We start from the raw sequence: 24,090 nt of genomic DNA on the forward strand, positions 1-24,090 counted from the left end.
CAGGCATTATGCTTAACTGCTAAGGATACAGTGACAAAGCTTCCTGCCTAAAGAAACTCTATTTTAGTTGGGTATTATTTCCTTTGATTTTGATCAATAATATTTCATGCTGTATATTGGTGTTTCCTAGGTATTTTTAGTCTGTAATTAACCTGGGAACTCTATGGGAGACAATGGGAGAGACAGATTAACTACCTAATCCTAATCTTACGTTGCATGTATGTTTATTGCATAGTTACAGAATAGCAAAGGAGGAGTAATGGAGGCCAGAACTGTGTAGCACACCCAAATTGTTTTCCCAATTCTGCAAGCATGGCACAATTATACCCAAGGCTGCCAGTATAGATTATTCATACATTAACAGTGGCAGATTTTTATTTTCAGTGTTGATAGTGCTTTTTAATATTGTTATAAACAAATAGAACCATGACTAATGTTTCTTAATTTATGTGGTTAATTTCATTTACTCTTCATGGTTCGGACACATTTCTAACATTTTGGTTAATGTTGCTCTGAATTCTCCAATTTCTAAATTCTGTGTAGTCGTGAGTCCTAAGTGAAAGCACAAATATTTTGAAGGAATTTTGATATAGCAGGTAAAGTTCTGGAGATTTCAGTATTTTCTGAATTTTGACTGAAACCATATTTCTATTCTTATACAGCATTCATGAGTATAAACAATATTTTATATTTCTGTTCTTCTAAAACACCTATTTCACTTGGATTTGAACCAGAGTCTTTGAATATACATCTTAGTAGCATATTTTCGAGTTTTATATAATTGAAAAAATTTGGTTCTCTTAGAGGAAGTACATATGCAGACAATAGTATATGACTTCTAGAAAATTCTTATGTATGCAAAGTGTTTAGAATTGAAGTTTAAAAACACCTTGGTAGAGAAGGAGTTAACAGGTTAGCTCCCCTTGGTTGCTCTCAGCATGCTCTCTTGCCTTTAGGAGCTGAAAAGATGATAACATTGGGCCCGGACATGCCTGTGTGGAGGTTGTGGTACTCCTGGGGTTTTTGCAGCTAGCTGTAAAGCAAGCTAGAACATGTTCATCTCAGAGTTCCTTGTTTTTCTTTCAACCCTTTCAGTGCCCTGCAGGAGTCATTAAATCAAAACTTCATGCTGATCATCACCCACCGAGAAGTCCAGCGGGAGTACAACCTGAACTTCTCAGGAAGCAGTACCATTCAAGAGGTAAGTTATGTCTCACAGCTAAGGAATAAAGGTAGCTCATTATAGCTAATGTTGACCCTGTTAAAGAGGGCTTATCTGTTCTAGTTGGAAACTCTCTTTATGTTTCATTATTGGGTTCTTAATTTTAATTAACTGGAGCATCAATGATTACTGTAGATCTATTTAATGACTTGACCCAGAAAGATAGATGTTATAAATGAGAGCTCTTGATAACTCTTAAAATAGTCAACTTAAAACCTTGCTTAAAAATAATTCATTGTTATATAATGTATTTTACGGTTTTATAGTAATAGTTAAAAATATTAATTTGGAAATTGTTGACAGCATGCATTTTTGAATATGCCTATATTTTATTTGAAAGGTTGCTCTCAAATGTATTATTTATAATGTGTACCCTGCCTTTTTCCAAAAGGAGTTTGAGGAGGCTTTTCTTTAGTAGCTCAATCCCAACATTAGGCAATATTCGTGAGATGCTGTTGGAGACTGTCAGTCTTTAGCTTAGAATATCTGAGATATAGTGTCAATATTTTCTTCAATGTGGCCAACCAGGGCCACTGTTTCAAAAAAGAACCGCCCCCAAGAGAGAAAAGGTACCTTTTTGCCTGTGGCCCCACCCACTTAAAAGCCAGTAATTTATCTCCATCTGGGTAAAATGTATAAGGCTTTGACAGGATTGTGTTTAGAAACACTGAAATGACGATTATGACAGTTAGGTTTGTTAATTGTGAAGACAACAATTGTTTGTCTACTGATATTTTTATAAAGATAATTATGCTCAATCTTGGATTATTTCATAAAATTTTTCTTGGTCTACATTGTTTAAGATAATTATTAATGTCATATTGAAAGAATGAGTTGTTTTCACCTAATCATTTTTCAGATGTATATGAATTGTTTTAGTAGTGGTTAGACTATTAATGGTTTCCTTTTGGATGTTTTGTCAATGAATTTCAACTTCTGAATTTGCCATAAGTAGCTCATTGTTTAAAGTTTATTTTCTCTGTTTATTACTTAAATAGTTTGTTGACTAGTAACTAAAATCTTTAAAATTTTTCTTGGCCCCTACTTTGAATCATAAGTTTGAATTATTTGATTTTTTTTCCAGAATTTTAAGTGTATTAATTGGCATTTCATTTTAACCTCTATAATGGGTGTTCTAGTCTCTAAATTTTCAATTCCTTGGAGAATCATTGTTGCTTTTACTTTAGAAATAATATTTAACTATGGCTCTATAGCAGATTTCTTCTGGTAACTTCATGGTAGTAAAATTTAAATTACATATTGGATGTAATTAAATAAGGAAATTTAGTTTCAAAACAACTCCATTTTAATCAAGAAAAGCAAAAATAATACAAAGTAAATTTCATTTTGTTGTTGATTTACTTTTTTAAATTGAAGACTAGTACAATGCTTGATGGATAAATATATACTGCTGTATTTTTTTTCTGATTGAAATTTTTATAGCCAGAATTTTTTACCTTTTTTTTTTACATTTTTTTTAACATTTCTCTAGTTTAAGTGTGTTTCAACTTTCTCCCACAAGAGGGCAGAAAGGACTATTAAACTGATAGTCTAAAAATGTCATTCAGTGTTTTCAAATTAGCTTCTCTTATATTAACAAAAAGGAGCATAATGGCCAAGTTATTGTTTGATTTACAGATAATTGGCATATTGCAGGGAGGAGACTTAATTTCACCCTTTTAAATTAAACAGGGAGATTTAAAAAGACATAAAATATTCATTAATGTTCGGTGATTATAAAGTAGTGGCATATATTTATTTTGCCTTTATTACTGTTTCGATGGGAAAATACTGCAAATATTTCCGAAATCGAGTTGGCCATACTGACAAGTTGAAATGTTTAAGCAGCGTTAATGCAATCTGCTCACACCTGATATCCTATGCAGAATGATTCAAAATGACTACATCAATTATTAAAAGAAATATTTAAAATTCTGTAAATGTGCCATTGTGTGCCACAGTTGGCTGAAACTGTTCTCCATGGCCTGCTATTTAGATTATCCAATATATTTTAAGCTTCAAGGACTTGAAAACAGTAAACCTTTTTCATACCATTTTCTAAATGAAAAATGTCCCAGAAATATTTTTGCAAAGACAGATATTCTTGTGTATTTCTTCACAAGAGTTTGGTTTCTTCTTTTTCTTTTTTCTCCCCCCCCTTTTAAGTTTATTTAAAATAATATTTTGAAATTCTAGGTGCCAGGACAAAATAAACGCAATCAGTGCTTTTTGTGAGTAGACAGGTACATGGAAACTCCTTTATTCTGTACAATTTAGTAAAAAAGAATATAGGATTATAGTCTCTGGGCCTAGGATCACACTCTGTAGGCCTAGTTCAAAGACTTTTCTTCTTCAACTTATGGAATATTTGGGGGCTTGGGGCTGGTTCAGGAGGAGTAGTTGCTCTTATGCTACAGCCATGCAACCCACAGTGACACTTAAGTATGTCCTTTTTTGTTGTGTGATTGAAAGTCAGTTTGCAACACAATAAAAATACAATGTCAATATGATTTTGCAGTATGGTTTGATAAATGTTAGAATTTTTGCTATTAATATGGAAGCTTAATGATGCCATATATCTTAAATTATAAATTAATTTCTGTCATCAGTTTCAGAAATCTCTTTTCAGTGTTGTTTAATAGTTCCAAGAATGAATTCTGACCAATATATGAGAGAAAGGAAGAAAAAAACACCTGATTTTTTTCCAGGGTAGGAGTATATTATTTTTGTTATAGGTGAAAAAACAGCCCATTTTTTGCTGTTTTTAAATTTTGAAAGCCTTGCGTATATAAAAAAAAAGCTTTTGTAATATTTTTCCCCCAGAGACAAATTTGTATTAAATGAAATAGTGTTGAAAAGGCACTGTGATTTTAACTTTATTTAGACAAAATACATTTTTTAAAATACTGAATTAGAAAATAGAACTTAGATGCAGTTTGAATTTCAAATAAACTCTTCAGTGACCATATGTTCATGCAAGTTAGTGGTGATAAACCGTAGTTGTGCAAGTGTTTGTTCATTCTGGCTCTGTGGTCTCTTGCCTCACAATGCATGACTTATGTCCTTTGGGTGCTCTAGATTTTAATTTAAGCTAGTTAGATATTGAGGGTTTTTTTAAACTCTTTACAAATCATTCCACTTACATTATCCTTCTACTTAAGGAAAAGGCAATGATAGTATAAAAAGGTCAGTGTGGAAAGTTGCAAGTAGTCCTAGAATAAAAATCCTTTCTCTTTTTCCATTTCAACAAATTGTTTATGAAATTATCAGATAATATGACAATTACTTTGTGACAGTCATCTTTCCACCTTTTTGGGTCCTGAAGTAGCTACTTACCACACTTTAAAACAGTGAATTTCTTTGAAAATTTAAACAAGCTTACCTTATTTTAATGAATTTTCTACACTGAGAATTCAGATTTTTAAACAATTATACAGATTCTCGTAATACTGTCTAATACTATTAAAATCTGTGATTACAAATGCACTTGGGATTGGTTAAATTAAGGGAAAAAAGATTGATTTGCCTAGTGCAAATCCTAAACCCAGGTGTGGAAAAGGATATGAAATCCCTGAAATCAAGCCAACTTTTCTTGGAAACCAATTCTTTGTTGTCTATATTACTATTGCAAAAGCTTCTATTAGGCAGAATACCCACTTTTCTTTGCCGATGTCATACAAACTTAAGGAATACACACATGACCCAGAAAAACAATAATAAGAAAACTAATTATTTTTGGCATGGAATCATGGAGTATTACTTATCTATCTGTTATAGCGAGAAGCATGATAAATAGCTATTGGAATTATTTAAATTCTCTTCCAAGTTTTACTTTACCCTAGAATTCTCACTGTTCTTATTAATGTTGATTTAGCTCTTAAGGGGAATGAAAGGTGAAAATTGATGACCTATAAAGATATAGCTTGCATAAAATAGTAAAACATTTCACTACTAATATTAGTGATTGTCAAGTGAGAAGCCAGTAGTTTGAATTAGCAACAAGAAGTGAACTAAATATATAAATCATACCAGTCTTTAAAAATAATCTTGGCTAAATAATTGTGAAATCATGAGGCTAGTTCTGATTCTGCAAATTTGAAACTTGGGTTGGGTTTTGTGCCTATTTTTCTATTTGCTACTTTCTGAACTTGCTTGATTAACGTATATTTCAAACTCTTCTTTGATGCTAGAGATCATTAACAGTATTAAATATGTAGTTTTTTAGAGATTGTACTAATAAGCAATTTTCTGGTATTGGGTTGACCATAACTGCTTAACTAACATGCCCTTTCTGTAAATGTTTTAGGTATAGTTGTTTTTTGTTTGTTTTGTTTTTTTGTTTGTTTGTTTTCCAGTTTAGAGAGGGCGGGGGTGCTGGCACAGAACTGAAGAGTAGACTAGCTGAGAATGTGCATGTGCAAGAGGGTAAATTAAATTGTGTGCTTATTTAATTAAAAGTTTAAGTGGTTTATAAATTTACTTCAAGATAAACGGCATATATAAACTCAATTAGAATGAACCCATTTTAATTAGCATGTATCATAGTTTGATTTTTTAAAATTTGAAATCACCAATGACATCTTAGCAAGAATGAAAGCGATATAATTTCTTAAGCAGTCGGGCAATGAATTCAAGCCTTTATTCAGCTTTGAGAAAAGGACATTATGAGTTTCTTTTAAATATGCGTGTATATTATTAGTTTCAAGTTGAAATTTATAATCTGTTGAAGTCATACCACTTTAAGTGAACAAATTGCTAATGATCATTTTATAAATATTGAGGTTACCTGTTATTCCTAGTAAATCATCCCCTTAGGAAATAAGTTTAAGTAATATTTACAATGCAGCCATTTGGAACTGACAAGTCTTTTTCTCTCCCCAAAAGTATTTTAGAATAATCTCTCTGGGAAATTTTTTTTAAGCCCATGTAAGTATTTCTTCACCTACTTTTCAAGAGGATAGAAACAATGAAATTTTGTTAAGAATTAAGGGCAGTGCTTTGGTCCTTTGTTACTTAAGATATGTGTATCCTAACATCTGCTTAGCTGACCATGTTTCATAATCTGTGATTTGTGTGTTGGTAGTTTTGAAATGTCTGGGTTAAGAGAAATTATGTTCAGTTATCAGAAACTAATAAACATAAGACATTTTTATATGCAAGAAAAGGCAGAGAGTAAATAATTGCACTGGTGACCAATACTGTAATAATCCTGTTTTACAATATGCACTTGACAGGTTGTAATAGTGCTAATTGAAGAGACTAATTCACACTTGCTTCATTCTATTCAAAGGCAAAATCAGCAGCTTGTTTTGCTTTTGACCAGATGGTCCTCATGAACACCTACTGTGCACTTTAAGTGCTTTACTAGAATTACAAAGGCTGGGGGCTGCGTTCGACTCCAAATGATTGGAGAAGAGAGAGGGAGACAGAGAGAGAGAGGGGGAAAAAAACCCCTCTGTGCTCAATGGATTTGGTGCAAGTAAATTAATTCTAGTGGACCCATTACACACTGAGCCCCCTTTTCAAAGCTCTGAGCCTCCTCGCTTGCTCTGTAGCAATGAGAAAGAGAAAGAGAAAGGCAGATTACTGCAAACAGAAATAAAAAAAAGGGCTATGAAAGGGAGAAAAGAGGCCTTGAAGCCTTTCATATCATTTGAGTTTTTCAAGTGCGTTATTTTTGGGGAGGGTGGATATATGAAAAGCCAATTGGAGTTTTTTTTGTTTTAAAGTGCGCTATTTAAGCACCATGAATATAGGCGCAAGAGCAACAGTTGACTGAGTTTACTGTGGTGAAGCTTTGTGTCCGAGGATGAATCAAATTCATTATATTCAACTCTTTGTGTTTTAACATGAATGTAGGGTTAGTTTCACAAGACTGTGTCTGTTTAGGATAATTATAATTTAATATTTTCCTTTCATAAAGTTATCACTGTAGATGTCTAAAATTTTAATCAAAGCAGATTTTATACATTGACTTTGAAGCACCCTGACAGTTTAAAATTCAAAGGAAAGCTTTTTTAGTTTTCAAAAGAAAAGAAAGGCTCATTCTAATGGCATTGAAGCAGAGATTATTATAACTAATTAGAAGTCACACATCTGTTAGCTTTTGGTTTGTGACTTACTTATGTATTTTTTGAGTAAAATATATACTTTAAAAATATATTGCTGTTATTGAGTGAACCCAAAGGGATAAAATTCACTTAATGGAGAGTCATTTATTTGAGCCAACCATTTTTGCAAATTTCTACACGGTCCCATAAAAATATGTAGTATATTAAAGTCCATTAAATGTGAATGGAATTGTATAATTAATAACCTGAAATTGGAATACACTTCCAAACAAAATATTCTCACATAGTTCTTCTTAGGATAATTCTGATTATTAACCAAAGTTATTATGACACAACAAGAAAATTAGCTAGCCCAGATTGTGCAGATTTATAATTATCTTTAAAGCTGTTTATGTACAATTGTAATTTGGAATACTGACACTGTAAAATAATGAATTCTAAGCTATGTGGGTTAGATAAGATACAAGGGATTACATCTAGGACATGTCAATTTTGTATGTTTTTATACTTTTAAGTTTAATACTCGTGGTACATTGTTGTTGCATGGTCTACCTTTGTTTGATGTCATACTGACACTAATTCAAGTGCATTTTTATTATAGTTACTAGCAAAGAATACAACAAAATCATGCCAATAATATATAACTTAAAGATAATTGTAAACAATTCATAGAGAAGACTGTTTCTAAGTTTGGCCTATCTCTTTAAATGAATGTCTAGAATTTATACTTTAAAAAGCATAAAGTACTAATAATGTTTTACATATCAATATATGTTAATCACATTCTTAGGAAATAAAATGTAGAAATGTAAAAACAACTACAAAAACATTTGGGTTTTATTTTTCAAAGACTTAATAGTAGCATGCCTTCTTTAATATTTAAAATAAAATTTGATTCATTTCCTATTAATGTCATTACTTTAGGACTTCATTCATTGAAATACAAGTTTTGAGGTGGGGAAGAATATAGGGGGAATCCCCAGACCTTCAACCAACAAAACATATAATGAAATTTATAAGCAATGAGGTGTTAATGAATTGATATCCTTTGGGAAAAAAGGATTTCTAGAAAAAATATGAATGATTAGGAAAACTTACTGAAAAATTTTTTGCAGTGGACTAAAAATGAAAGTAAGACTACTAGATTCTCTTTCTTGTAGGTACCATAAAAAGCTATCTTTAAATCTAAAACTTCCATTAGCAGATATGGTTTGACCATGACCATGCAGTCACTAACTTAGGTGGCGCTAATTCTTTGGTTTCATAGGCACAGTAGTTGGAGCCTTTCTCCTCATGAAGAAGAGTTTATTTCAGTATTAAAATATTAACCCCTAGATTCCTGAATGCTAGAGACAAGTTTCTCTCCTGTAGGGGAAGGGTTGGAAAAGGCTACAGTTTTTTTTTTATAGACTTGGTAGGTACCATGTTACTTAAGCTGAGAAATATTTTAACATTTAAATATCCTCCAGCCATAAAATAAGAATAATGACCTCATTCTTCTCCCAAACCAATCCCAGAAAAAAAAAAAAAGAGAGCGAGAAAGAAGTAAATCAAAGGATGGGTAAGTGAATATAAGGTGCTCATAAACATAACCTAGATTGAGTCAAGGTATATTAAGGCCTGCATGTTGAAAATTATTTATATGTTTATCCTTATATACCAAAGATTATTTGTCCGTAACCCCTTAAACATCTGTTTATGATCATTTTTCTTTTGTCTAATGTGTCTTGTGTATGACTTAATACCATCTAGTCAAGGAGTTCTTTTTCAAACATATTTAGTATGGAAAATAAAACTTTAAAAAGATTCTATAACTCAGTTTAGAGCTATATTACCTTATTATTACCCTCAATACATTCTTTTAAAAAAAAAAAAAACGATTTTTAAAAGAAAAAAGACTTTAAAAGCTTGTAACAAACATTTTTTATAAATGACAAAATGTATTCCTTGCTTTGTGGTCATTGCGTGACCAGACAGTAGAGTACTGGATTGTTCTAAGGTTTTTACAGCTGCAAGGCAAAAGCATCTGTTCGTTGCAAAGCCGGCATTGTTTAATTTTGACACTGACTTTTCCATGCGTCTTGTACCAAGCACTGGATTAGATGCCACTAAGATGAAATTTGTTTTAAGTTGCTCCCAAAGTGCAGCTGTCCCCATATATGGCCTTGTAGCTTAACCAAAACAGACAGACATAGGATCAATCAGAATCTTTGTACAGGGTCACCTTACTAGGCTAGAGAGGCTCAGAGAAGGAATGTTAATGATATTTATTGTGAATAACTGCAAAATTTGTTTACAAACTGATTTAGTGTATGTAGAAGTATATCCTTCCCCTTTTTAGGGCAACAGAACCATTTTTAAATATTAAGCTTTTAAACTGGGGTATCAAATACTATCGTGCCTATATATACACAGGCACTATTCTTCCACATTTGATTATAAGAAAAATGATCAGTTTATTGGTCACTAAAGTAGTAATTGACTGAAAATAAAACTCAATCTAAAATGGCTCTGCTAAAATCTTGAGAAGTGGACATTTTTATAGAATGATAATTTTTCTTTAATGTTTCAAGTGAATGAAAAATGAAAGAGCACCTCACTTCCCGGGTTTCCTGGGATTGTGTGAATTTCTACCCAGCTGGTCCAAATTGATTGATACAGGGCCAAATATTTGTCTGCCTACATTTCAAAGTCTATAATTTGCTAATGAATTGTGGTAATAATCTTTCATCATACATGAAAGATTTAGCCAAACAATTTGCTAAGTATGTATTTTGATCATAAAATTTTTGGACTTACACCAAGCTTTACATCTGTTTTACAGCTTATGCATGGGGGTGGAGGGGGAACAGGGGGAGAAATAATACTGAACATGAGCACTTGATGGAAAGGGAAGAAGGAATTGAGGGAAGAAGGAACTTTGGAAAAGAGTAGTGCTAGGAAAGTCCTATGAGTGACAGTGGAAAACAAATTAGATTTGCACTTAGAGTACAAAATAGAATTTTTTAAATGCCAGCAGTTTTAGCCTGTGATGTCCAGAGGTGTGGTATGTATCCAGGTAGATGAAGTCAAGGAAGGAATTTTTTCCTTTTTGGCTACAGCTATTCTGTACATTGATTATGGAATAATTTCCTTGAAACTTTATGCTAGAAAAGTCAAGTGCCCACAAATTAAAAGTAATTGAAGGCATAAGAATAAAAGCCAGATGTTTAGAGACTTAAAAAAAAACAAACAGTGACGACATAAATATGATTTGACCAATTCCAGAAGAAGGTGAAAGAGGAACCTCCTAGTTACGCTTTTGACATGACTGTAGGCATCCACGAAAATACTTTCTCCCTCTAAAATAAAGACTGTACAAAGGACAATGGGGGCTCATATTTGTATGTGTGTGTGTGTGTGGGGGGTGATATTTAGGATTAAGTATCCTCCATTTGAGAAAGTGTAAATCTTAATTATGTATTTTTGAAGAGCAGCATAGGATAGACTCCAGAGAAAGCCCAGGATTAGCCAATGGAGTGAGAGGACAAGAAAATGTTCTAAGTAAGATTCTATTGTATATCAGTAATTTCTGTTTCATTGTTAGAATTCAGGGTGCTATGACTTCTTATTTGACTGATATAGTCTGAATTGTTTTCAAGTTGTCTGTAAGGAGAATATTTAATAATATTGATAAAGTTTTCCTTGCCTTGCAGATAGGTAGTTTTAAAAAAAAGGAGGTAGCTAGAAAGAGAGAAACATATTATAGAAGAGACTGGACCTTCCATTTTATAGATTTTAAAGATAAGCAGCTTTAGAATTTTTACATACCTATTGGACTTCTTGATTATGTCACATTTCCAGAGCATTATTTCTGTCCACTTATCTAATTCTCTTTTCTCTGATAGAGCTAAGCCTGTTCTAAATGTTAATACAGTGAATGTCTATCCAAGATGGCACCATTGGAAACTCCTAATGCATATAGGAAAGTTAAAAGATTTATATGTCAGACTAGAGCTTTATTTCAAATGAATTGAAATCTTGTTTTACAGTTGACTTTCTCAGGCTCTTTCCTTCTATTTTGTGATTTTTTTCTGTTTCACCGATTTGATACTTGTCGTAATTCTTTTGTGAGCATAGTTACCACATTTATGATAGTGCAGTTAATATAGAAGAGATAACTATAATCATTATGAAGGAAAGAATTATCAAAACTGAGGGTTATAGAAGGGAGGGAGTGGGGGGATGGGGTAACTGGGTGATGAGTATTAAGGAGGGCATGTGTTGTGATGAGCACTGGGTGCTATATGCAACTAATGAACCGTTGAACACTACATCAAAAACTAATGATGTACTATATGTTGGCTAATTGAATATAATAATTTAAAAAATCATATTTAAATAAAATCAATTATGAGTGAGATAGTGACATTCCAGATTCTCTTGTTCACAATTTTATAAAAATTGCATTTCAAAAACATTAAAGTTATAGGTTATATATGTTAAATTCAAATGTTGAATGCTGTTGCCATTTGTTTCTAGTACTTTGGATATTCTGTTATCAAAAGCACTTTACATTTACATGCCTGCCTTTGCCTGATGAAAATGTGAAGTATTTCCAACTAAGAGGTATGTTTGTAATGTCAGTTAAACATCGGTTCATTTCTGTTGAATCAGGAGGTATTTCCCTTATGCTTCACATTGTAAATGAGGGAATTTTAATAAGGTGTATTTAAGGCTATTTTTTTGTGGGTGAAAATTTTTGTTGCTGATAACAGGTATGCACATGGATCACTGTGCTTGGATTTTGAAATTTCAGAAATATAGTAAAATGTCTTATGAGTCCTAATTTCTCTTGGTAATTGTAATTTCAAATATTGTGACCAATGTTTGTATATAACGAATGAGCAATATGTGGAGCATGACTCTAAAAGTGATTGATATATTAACATGCTTACATGTCATAAATTTAAATGAATGTTGATGCCTTCAAATTAGTCATCTTTGTTATTGATACATATATTCTCTGTTACTCAGAAGTTATTCTAGATTTCTAGGAACTGGCTTTAGAGACTATGATGCTTTTTAAAATTTTTCTTCTTGAATGACCTCATGTATGGCCAATCTTTGTCATATGAAGGGGAGAAATTGATTTGTTGAAACTGCCAAAAGTAATTGGAAGCCAGATGTTGAGAGGCAGGTGGTTATTCAATCTGGGTAGTCAAATTTTTGGTTATTCTCTCTGCTTTGAGCTTCTCCTCTCCCTGTAAATATGTATCTGTCTTAGCATTTACCACACTCATTTGCAGTTATCTGTTTACTTATTTTTTCCTCCTATTAGACTAAGAGCATCTTAAGAACAGGAAAAGTATCAAATTCATCTCTTTATTTCTGGACCTACCACTGAATTTGTTAAAGAGTTGGTATGCTTAATGAATGACTGAATTAAAAAAGAATCTATAACTCAATGAGATTATTTGCATCTGAAGGCATTTGCAAAAGTGAAGTCATTCAAGGCTTTCTGAGTATTTCAAGCATTTTAAGTATTAACGTTGACATAAATAGGTACTTTCTCAAGGGGGTTATGAGAGATTTCTATGATTTAGCTATTTAAACTCTCACTTATTTGTTAAAAATGAGACTGAGAATAGATAGTTTGCACAAAAAGTGTAAAATAAAATTCTGACTTTAAAATAGATTTATGTCATCCTTAATTTGTAATATCTGCCAGGTCATTTCTTGGTGTTTTCTTTGTAAATGAAGTTATAGCTGGTTTTTTTTTGTTTTTTTTTTTTAATTTTTTAATTAACATATAATGTATTATTTGTTTCAGGGGTACAGGTCTGTGATTCATCAGTCCTACACAATTCACAGCGCTCACCATAGTACATACCCTCCCCAATGTCCAGCACCCAGCCACCCCATCCGTCCCACCCCCCCTCCACTCCAGCAACCTCACTTTGTTTCCTGAGATTAAAAGTCTCTAATGGTTTGTCTCCCTCTCTGGTTTCATCTTGTTTCATTTTTCCCTCCCTTCCCTTATGATCCTCTGTCTTGTTTCTCAAAATCCTCATATCAGTGCGATCATATGATACTTATCTTTCTCTGACTGACTTATTTTGCTTAGCATAATAGCCTCTAGTTCCATCCACGTCATTGCAAGTTATAGCTGGTTTTTAAAAATTGTTTTCCAAATCTAGGGGATGCAATCTTCTAGATTTTAATCTAACTATTTCTCAATTGGCAATTAGTTAGCTTGTGATAGTGGAAAGATCATTACACTATGGTGTATGGAATCTGAGTTCTTTTTTTCTTTTTTTAAGATTGTTTATTTATTTATTTAACAGAGAGAGAGAGAGATAGTGAGAGCAGGAACACAAGCAGGGGGATTGGGAGAGGGAGAAACAGGCTTCCCGCTGAGCAGGGAGCCAAATGTGGGGCTCGATCCCAGGACCCTGGGATCATGATGTGAGCTGAAGGCAGACGCTTAACGACTGAGCCACCCAGGCGCCTGGAGTCTGAGTTCTAATCTTCCTGCTACTAACAAGCTGCACGATCATCTAGCCCTGAGTGGCTTGATATTTCTTTTTCATATGTATGACTTTTTCATAATGTAGAACTGCAGAAACTCAAAGTTTTTGCTGGTGAAAATATAAAATGTCTTAGAACTTTAAAGTATGCATAAAATCCCTGTGTCCCATTGAACTTGGTGTATCCTTCTATTGCAGCACCTCTATTCTTTTGTTTTGTGTTTATTTTCCTTCTTATGGTAGGCTTCTTGAGGGTAGGATCTCAGTCATTTAATCTTCATATTTATAGCACTAAATGTAGTACCTAGCACCTTATAAATGATTATTAAGTGAGGAAGTATTTACATGAGTCACCATCCAGTAGCTGAAAAGAAATTGGGAAACCTGGATTCTATATCTGATATTTTGCTTTCTTAGCTATATTAGTTTGGGTAATTCATATAACTACTCTGGGTCTGGGTCATTTATGAAAAATAGGAAATGGTTTCAGAGGAGTTTTCTGCTTCTAAAATTTGGTCATTACATATGAATTTAGAAATTTAGTATGTGCTTCAGTTGAACCTTGTGTGTGAGGTTGGGATGGGGGAGAGAGAACTGGTCAGTAGGTAGTCACCGTGTATGTAAATGTGTATATATGTCACTGTGGAATGTAAATATCCCTTTAATACTTAAGGTGTTAAGAGGTTCAAGGTTGAAATAGAGGCCTCTCTTGCCATGGTGTTTGAATTTATAGAATTGAGATTTTTAATTTTTATCTTAAAGTAGACTTTAACCTTGAATACATATGATCTAACAAGACTTTAAAGGTTAGTTGCATAAACATAACAAGTCTTTCTAATATGTAAGATTTTTAAGTATTGAGATACGTAAAAGTAAATAGTAGTAGTTTAATGTCATTAGTTTCACTTGTGGTAAGTGAATTAAAATTTTATGAGAATATCAAGGTTATAAAGATAACTACCATAAGGATACACCTATAGATCAATGGAACAGAATTGGAAGTCCAGAAATAAATCCCTTACACTCAAGTTCAGTTAATTTTCAGCAAGGTTGCCATGACAGTTAAACATGGAAAGAATAGTGTTTTCAACATATGGTGCCAGGACAGCTGGATATCTACATGCAAAATGAAATTGGACTACTCTTTCACATCATATGTAAAAATTAATCAACTGGATCAAAGACCTAAATATAAAAGCTAAAACTGTAAAACTCTTAGATGAAAACATAGGAATAAATCTTTGTGACCTTGGGCTAGGTGATGGTTTCTTTAGATATGACATCAAAAAGACAAGCAACAAAAGGAAAAATAGGTAAATTGGACTTCATCAAAATTTAAAAACTTTTATGCCTCAAAAGATACCATCAGTGAAGTGAAGAAAATACTCACAGAATGGAGGAGCATATTTCCAAATCACTTATTGATAAGAGACTTGTATCTGGAATATAAAGAACTCTTACAGCTTAACAATGAAAAGACAACCTAATTTAAAAATGGGTAAAGGATTTGAATGGATATTTCTCAAGAGAAGATATGCAGTGAGTATGCATATGAAGAGTTGCTCAACATCTTTAGTCATTAGGGAATTGCAAACCAAAACCAGAATGAGATAGCATTTCATATCACTAGGGTGGCTAGAATAAAAAGGATGACAGTAACAAGTGTTGAGAGAGAACTGGGGAGTTTTTGCATAGTGCTTCCATTAGTTTGTTCTGTTACTGTGAATGTAGTAGAAGCATATTTGAGCGTGGAGTAAGTACATCTTATGAGAATAAAGATATTAATTAGCCTGTTAGAAAAATATATTCTCTGTGAGGAAATTATCATGTATCTATAATCTAGTGGAGATCCACTAAAAGAGGGAATGGTTTTTATTTCACAGTAATTTGAATGAATTTCTACAGAGATTCTTGTAGTCAGTGATATTCTAGCTGTTGACCTAACATTAAGTTGTTGATTACTTCACTGAGGAGAAAGGAGAAGGAAGCTTCACGTTGGGTTAGTGTTTTATACTTTTCAACTTCCTTTCCCTGCCTTACTGCATTTGATTCTTATAGCATATGCTAATGTCAGGCCTGCTGCATATGGCTGTGCAGGTTGAAAATGGAACCACTTGAAGCTGTGAAATACAATGATCTTGATGAGGCTGTGAATGTAGGACTTGATGAATGTAGTCACTCTTCCTTCTAGATAAATAGGGGTACTGGGGCACCTGTCTGGCTCAATCGGTGGAGCATGTGACTCTTGATCTTGGGGTTGTGGGTTTGAGCCCTATGTTGGGGGAGAGATTACTTTAAAAAATAAAATCTTTGATAGATAAATAGGTAGATAGATAGATAGATAGAGGTGCTGATGCAGGTTATAGGTAAGTGGTATAAGAGTCCCCAATAAAGTCATTGTTTTTTCCCATTGTATGATTCGTAGTACTTTAATTTATTTCATTTCCTAAATCTTTAATCCATTCACATTGTCTCTGAGAAATAGCCTACCTCACCCTCCTTCTGTCTCACTATATAGACTCTTTCCTCATCTGTAAGATTAGCAGTGGTAATATTACTTGCCTAATAGGTATTATTTATGCAAATGAAAGTGAGACAATAAACGTGAATATAACTTTAGTAACTAAAATACTTTTTATAGGAATTATTCTTCTTTCCATGTACCTCAGATTTTACTAAGTGACATTACTTGTCTCTTAATGTGCCTCACTTTTTTTTTTTTTAAGATTTTATTTATTTGACACAGAGAGAGAGACAGCGAGAGCAGGAACACAAGCAGGGGGAGTGGGAGAGGGAGAAGCAGGCTTCCCACCTGCAGGGAGCCCAATGCGGGGCTCCATCCCAGGACCCTGGGATCGTGACCTGAGCCGAAGGCAGACACTTAACTACTGAGCCACCCAGGCGCCCCAATGCCTCACTATTTTTAAAAAGGTTTCTTTAATTCTTCTCCTTCAGCTTGACTCCTTCTCTTCAAACTGTTCAAAGACCCTTTCCCTCTCTCCATATATATTTCAGGAAGACCATACTCAGCTGATAATCCTTCAGGAAATCTTGTTTAATCCTCTGTCCTTTTATAGATATAACCTCTCTTTACCTCTTCATTTTGCCCTTATATGCCACGATGTGATATTGTGCCTCATACACTCATTTATATACTTGTCCTAGCTCATTGTTCAGCTCTTTGAGGAGAGGGGGGCTATGTCCTGTTGATCTGTATGTTCTCTACAGAACCGAACAGAATGCTTTAAGAATAATAGGGGGAAAAATAATATAGAAGAAAAAGCATTTGTTGAAATTGAGTTCCATTCAGTTGTTCCAACCATAACACTTAACATATGCATCTGTTATAGCACTTATTGGTGTTAACTGCAAAAATTTGATTGAAGTCATTAGTTGTGCTGGAGCTAACTCCTGTCAGCGCAAGAAAGCTGATTGTTAGATACTCAGGAATTTTGTGAACCTAATAAACTGTTGATAGTTTGAAATTGGCCACAGTTGGGAGTATTTACACCATGTAAATTGGCAAACTTCAAATCATGGCTTTTTGTTTTGGGAGAACCAATTTACCAGCCATCACTAGTTGTGTCTCTCTAACCCACAGTAGTCTGTGAATTCCTTCGATTCATTTCTTTCTCAATGCCTGCCCTATGATAGGAATACTCTTTGCAGAATTAATGAATAAATAAGTGATTGAATATATCAGCTGCCTTATTCCTCTACTGTCTCACTCCTGCTGGCAGAGACTGAATTTCAGAGTCTAGTGTATTTTTTGAGATCGGAAATGGCCCATTGTCATGGTTCAAAAAAGGTGTCTGTTGGAAATCAAGTCTATTAAACACAGATGTTTCAATAGCACAGTAAGGATGGCATTTCTGTCCATTATCACCTTGTTAAGCTACTCCTGCTATGATTTTGCTGCCTACTAAGTTTTTGGCATCCATTGCTTAACTGACTGACTCACCTTTCAGTTTCCAAGTTGGAAGCCAATAGTGTGAACCATCTCAAATTAGCTGAAAGATTTCCTTTCACGTTATAAGAGGTAACTTAACTGATTAATTCTCTCTAGTCATAGATGCTATCAATACCTACAAATGAAAATACAATGTCTTGGACCTTCAAATATTACTAAAAATAACTGTATTAAAACAACTTGAACTATTTTTTCATTAATGTTACTGTCAGTTTTATTAAAAGTGACATTTATATAAAATGAAATTTAAAGATAATGTTAAGAATCATTTGGATTTTTTATTTTTTCTAAAATATCCTCCATAATCATGATACATATAAGTTTTAAAAAAATGCTGTGCTTTCTGGCCATTCCATGTGCCATCTATAGCCATCTAAACTGAAAAATGCTTTACATTTTTAATTTCCTTTAAATTTTGAAGAAAGTAAACATACTCAGATCTCAACACTAAGTATTAAAAGAATAGAAAGAGCAGCTTTGTGAAGTTCTGTTTTATGTTCTATACATTATATTTATGTTACTTACAGTACTTTTAAATCCCTTTCAAAAGTCTGAGATGGGAGTGCCTGGCTGGCTCAGTCTTGATATTGAGGTCGTGAGTTCAGGTCCCACGTTGAACATGGAGCTTACTGAAAAAAAAAAAAAGCGGGGGCTGAGATGTATTGAATAGGTAGCAGGTTAATTCTTGTAACTGAGGAGGTGAGTAGGCTAATCACCAACATAATTTTTTTATTTCTGAAGTTCTAATCTCACTTTACACAATAGGTTAAATATTTTGTTGGTAAAATCGAGACAGACAGAAAATGACATTACACAACATGCATATTTGTTGGTTTTATTGAAAGTGTGAAAAATTTCAAACAGTTCTAATTAGGTGCAAGTGCACTCTTATCTCTAGAGGTACATCTTTCAGTATCAGCTACTCAGTTGCATGTTGAAATTCTGTGCTGTTTGGAATTTGTGTGTTGCAGATACTGAAGATGTTTGATTCAAGAATAATAATAATGGAGGGGTGACATTTTAATAAAATCTTGCTTATTCTGTGGAAAAGTTAAGAGATAGAAGCTATTCAGAAAAATGTGAGATTCCTGTTTGGGTTAAAAATTTATAGTGTGCTAGTATTTGTTTTCAAGTGTGTGTGTGTTCCAGAATACTGTTGGATCATTTCCAGAGATTAATAGGCATTTGAAATTTATAATCAAAACATGAAAAGAATAACTACTTTTTATTTTTCAGACAAAGTTAAGGTCATCACAAATTTTGGTAGAAATGAAGCATACAACTAACTTTTCTTTTTTCAGGTATTTTATTAAAAAATCTGATTATGTGTGAGAGATTCTTGTTATGGAGAATACTGCACTGAGTAATTGTTTTTACCAGATGATCCCGTAGGTTACTTTTGGCTCTAAAGTTCTTGGAATCTGTGATGGATTTTCAAAGTGTTTCCTTAATAAAATGAACATTATAACTTCTGCTTAAGGTATCTTTTCTTTAAAATGAATTTTAGCCAAAGGATAATAAGAAACGAGCTTTAAAAAATTATAATTAATATTTAGTGATAAAACAAATTGTCAGTAACACTTGAATGCTAGTTCTACAAAATATTAATTAGATGTTCCTGTTATCATACACTATCAGAGCTTAACATTTCTTCAACTTGGAAAGCATTATTTTAATCTTTTAACATTCCCTAAGTCTGTATCGTAATTAATTAAATATGAAACAAAAATGCTTTCTTTTGTTGAGCACCTACTATGTATACTAGGTACATCATAGTGAAAGTGGTTTTCCTTTTTAGCTAGATTTTATCTCAGGGCAAAATATTATTTATTGTGAAGCAAAGGTAAAAGTTTTAGGCTCTAGCATTTATTCATGTTTAGGTCATTTACCAGAAATGTATTGTCAGTCTGTATGGTGTTGTTATTAGATGTATTAACTGCTAAGATGTATGGTTAAGACTGTACTTAAATGCTTGTACAGAAACTATTTTATTTTTTAGTATTTGCATTTAGAATATCTGTGACATACAGTTACATGTGGAAATATATAGCAGTTACCAATATTTTTATTTTGTTTATTGTACATTTTAACTGCACAATGTTATGATTTTATTAATCGGTAAAAACGTGTTTTAGGTAATACTAAATTGAAATACAACTTATAGAAATAAGATAGAATTTACTGAGAATTATCACTTTGCCTCCTTAAGTGTGTAAGACTCTTGCCTACTTTTTACTTACCCTTCTATCTGGAACATCTTTTGTATGTTTGGCTCCTCATTCTTCAAGTCTCAGCTTCAGTGTCTTCCTAGAAAGACCTTCTCTGCCATCATTTCCCCAATCTAACTAGGTTTCCACTACTTTGTTAGTTTCCATCATTAAGTTCAGTTTATTTCCTTCATAGGACTGATCACAAGTTGTAATTATGTGTTCTGCTTACTTGTCTTTCCCATTAGACTATATGCTTCATGGAAGTAAAATTATGTCTGTCTTACTCCCCAGCATAACCCAAACACCTAGTTCAATAACTACAACAAAATTTTGCTGCCTCTAAGAAACTTGTCCACTCAAACTCACTGTCTTTTTACCTTTGTGAGGGGAGGCACTTTATGCTAGATGTACCACTTACTAAATTTGACCTTGTGAAGTTATTTAGTCTCTCCATGCCTCAGTTTCTTCATCTCTGCAAAGATGACATATTTCAGGAGTTTGTTATGAAAAATTAACTTTATTAGTGCATTTAGAGCTCTTAACACAATAAACACTAAATACAGATATTTAATATTTAAAGATGTACTAAGGTCTGGATTGCATGAAAATTGTTCATCATTGTGTCCATTGCTCTCTTTTTTGTTGTAAGCTTCAGGAGGAGAGTAGTAGGTATGTTTTACTTATTTGTCTGTACTACTGTATGTCTGCAGTGTTCTGTAGCAAGTTAAGGTCTAGTTCAACATCCATTAGATACTTAATTCCATATCCTAAATATCTACAGAGTAATAAAATTGTTCTCTTGATGTCTGAGTGTTGCTATGAACTAAAAGCAAACAACGTCACCTTTGTTCTTCCTATTTACCAGAAGCTCCAACCACTCAGAGCTGCTCTGCATTCTTAGACACACACCCCTGCAACTTCTTGTACCTTTCCTTGTTCATGCTCTCTTCTGCTCTGACTGCTTTTACATTCCATGTCCATATCTAGAAAGTTTTTAAGGTCTGTGCTCAAAGATGCCACTTCTATAAAGCTTTCTTTAATCTTCCATAGAGGTAGAATGACTTTTCCTCTTAGCTCTTTGTTTGTGACTTTTTGGATACCTAATAATGTAATATCTTACATTAGAGTCATTTGTATAAAGCTCTTCCTATGTAAAAGAAATACGGACTTCTATTTCAACAAATATTCACAGCACTCTTACCATTTGCTAAGCACCATGCTAATAGCTTATAGCACAAGGATAATTTGCATGTGGACTTCTAAGGAAATAAACCCATATGTATTAAAGATGATTTAGTGCTGTAACAGAAGTCTATTGAAGATTGTAGGGACTGACATTGGCTTTACCTATATGGTTTAAAAAGGCCTTCTCAGGTGGTAATATTTGAGGTGGACGTTTAAAAATGGGTAAGAATTTTCCAAGGGGACAAGAGGAAAAGCATGGAAGCATGAAAGTAACTGTTTTAAGGAAATACCATTTTTCTGATATATGTAGAAGAAAAGGTTCCTTTTATTTTCTAGTCCTGTTGGGGTCTACCCAGTATAGTACTTGACATATAGTGAGTTTTTAATGTTTGAATAATGAATAAGCACAAGTGGTATGTCTAGCACAAACCAGCATAAACTGCAGTCTTATCTTTTGCTTCCACTTTATTTTGAACTATCTTTATTTTCAGTCGGTTTCTTCCCAAGTGCTGATACAGTGGCTAGTACATACAGTTCCAAGTTTATTCTGCAAGTTTAGTAAGTTTAGTGAAATTTGCCTCTCTCGTAGTTACAGTCAAATTTCTGCTACTGATTTAACTGGCTCTGCTTGGATCACATATTCATCTTTAAACAAATAACTTGGTGGGTGAGAGGATAATTAGTTCTTAATTTGGAGAAGTGGGGACCAAGTCATTCTAAGTACAATGGGATGCTTTTAGAGGTTTCAAAAAGAAAAATTACATGATCTAGTTATGTTTTTTAAGATACTATTTTTGCTGCTATGTGTAGAATAGATTGCAGAAGGCAAAAGTGAAAGCACCTAGACTTTTGTGGTAGTTATTGTACTTGTCCAGGTGAGAGATGGTGGTAGTCTTGTTTTGGTTACGAATTAAAAGGAATGAACGGTGAGATTAAGGTGAAAATGAAAGATGATTCCTAAATTTTTGACTTGAGTAACTGAATGGTAGTGCCATTTATTAAAATAGGGAGGACTGGGTATGAAAATAGTTTAATTTTGGATATGTTACATTTTTCATTGTTAAATATCTGCATAGAGAAGCAAGTATATCAATTGGGCAAATACTTAGATGTCATTTTTCTCTATAAAGTGGAAATAAGGCCATCTAATAGGGATACTGAGGGATATGTTCATGTATAAAGCATTTGGCATCTAATAGTTGAATAAAGGAATGAATGGTGTTGAAATTCAGAACTACAGCCTTTTTTTAAAAGGAACTGGCTTCCCTTCCCTCAGTAATTTTGTTGCCACATTTAGCAGTTATAAAACAATGTACTTTGTGTTGATGATCATATTTGGTAGATAAAGGATCTGGCATAGGAAAATATATATTTTAAAAAGCAACTAGTTTTACTTTATCAGATTGTCTATTTCTTGCCTTCTTCCTTGTGTTTTTAGTCCTAAAAATGGTGTTTTGTGAAATGTGTAAGATAGAGAAAAAACGGATTCCCTATAGTACCCTGGTCAAACACTAATGAACTTGCCCTCAGATATATGCTTGACATTGTCTGACCCATGAGTTAAATAAAAAATGACAGTTGTGGTTTCAGTAGTGTACAGTTGCCTGCTTACTCAGTCCCTGTACACTTGCCTATGAGGCTAATGCTATTTGTACTTATGAGAGATTGGGGATATTCCTGATGCAGTTTTTAGATTTTGTATTGTGGGGTATCTTAAGGGTGGCACAGGTGGAGTTAAACCTGCCTGGAGCAGGGGAAGGGCCTGACATCAAGTGTTAATTTTGAATGTGTAGTGGTTATATCAAATAGTCAAACACAAATTATTTTCCTTTTGTAGTTTACATATCTGGCCTAGATATGCTTCACAATTCATACTTTTCTATACTTAGTAATATGAAATAAAATGAAGAAATTATTATGCACACTTAGGTTGACATTTTAAAGTGTAACAACAATTTTTCCATCATAGTGTTAGTTACTATTTTTTAAGTTACTCAGAAAGTACATAAATAATATTTTCATTGTAAATGGCTCAGGAACTCAGAAGCCTTAAAAAATAAAAATTGACAGCCCCTCTTTGTGAGTGGTATGGATTTCTCTAAGATAGCTACCCAGAAAGGGAATGACAGGGTTGAAGGGTACATTAATTTTATTTTAATAGATATTGCCAAATTTACCCCTTCAAAAAAGCTTTACTTTTTACTTCACCCAGCAGCTATTTGAGCATGCATATTACACCAACAATGGATTATGTCAATATTTTTAGTTGTTTCCCCTTTGAAAGGTGTGAATGGTATTTTTTTTTTTAAGATTTTTAAAATTTATTCATTTGAGAGAGATACAGAGACAGAGCACAAGCAGGGGGAGAGGCAGAGGGAGAGGGAGAAGCAGGCTCCCCATTGAGCTGGAGCCCAACATGGGGCTCGATCCCAGGACCTGGAGGTCATGACCTGAGCCGAAGGCAGACACTTAACCATCTGAGCCACCCAGGTGCCCCGTGAGTGGTATGGTATTTTTTAATTTGCATTTTCTTAATTACTAATGAAATTAAGGATTTTAAAGTGTGTATTGGTTTATCTTGATGGTATTATAGTTTCCAAACCAAGTTACTTTGGTATTTACTGAATTACAAAGTTATTAGTTAATGTGCACATAGTAATGGTTGAAGTGTAACGACGCTGAAACACTTGATTCATGTTGTTTTACTATAGACTAAGTATATATTGTAGTGTATAATTTATTGCCTTTTCATGTATATCACAGTGGGAATAAAATATAGAGAGGCACTTATTATCATTATTATTATTATGTGATCTTGGTTAAGTTACATATCCTCTCTGTGCCTCAGATGTCTCATCTATGGATGAATGGATAAAGAAAATATGATTTATACACACAGGGGAATACTATTCAGCCTTAAAAA

General features: G+C 33.3%; 1 protein-coding gene across 2 annotated transcripts in view; it reads left to right on the plus strand.

The window, feature by feature from the left end:
- Positions 1-24,090, plus strand: part of FAF1 (Fas associated factor 1) — a 500,737-nt gene that overhangs the window by 259,120 nt on the left and 217,527 nt on the right. For both annotated transcript variants that reach the window (XM_035018596.1, XM_035018597.1), the window contains exon 7: positions 1,096-1,201. In XM_035018596.1, the coding sequence (XP_034874487.1) occupies positions 1,096-1,201 (106 nt within the window). The remainder of the gene's footprint in view (positions 1-1,095; positions 1,202-24,090) is intronic.

The sequence above is a fragment of the Mirounga leonina genome, unplaced genomic scaffold, assembly GCF_011800145.1.
Source record: "Mirounga leonina isolate KUSES-001 unplaced genomic scaffold, KU_Mleo_1.0 Mir_173, whole genome shotgun sequence".
Classification (NCBI taxonomy): domain Eukaryota; kingdom Metazoa; phylum Chordata; class Mammalia; order Carnivora; family Phocidae; genus Mirounga; species Mirounga leonina.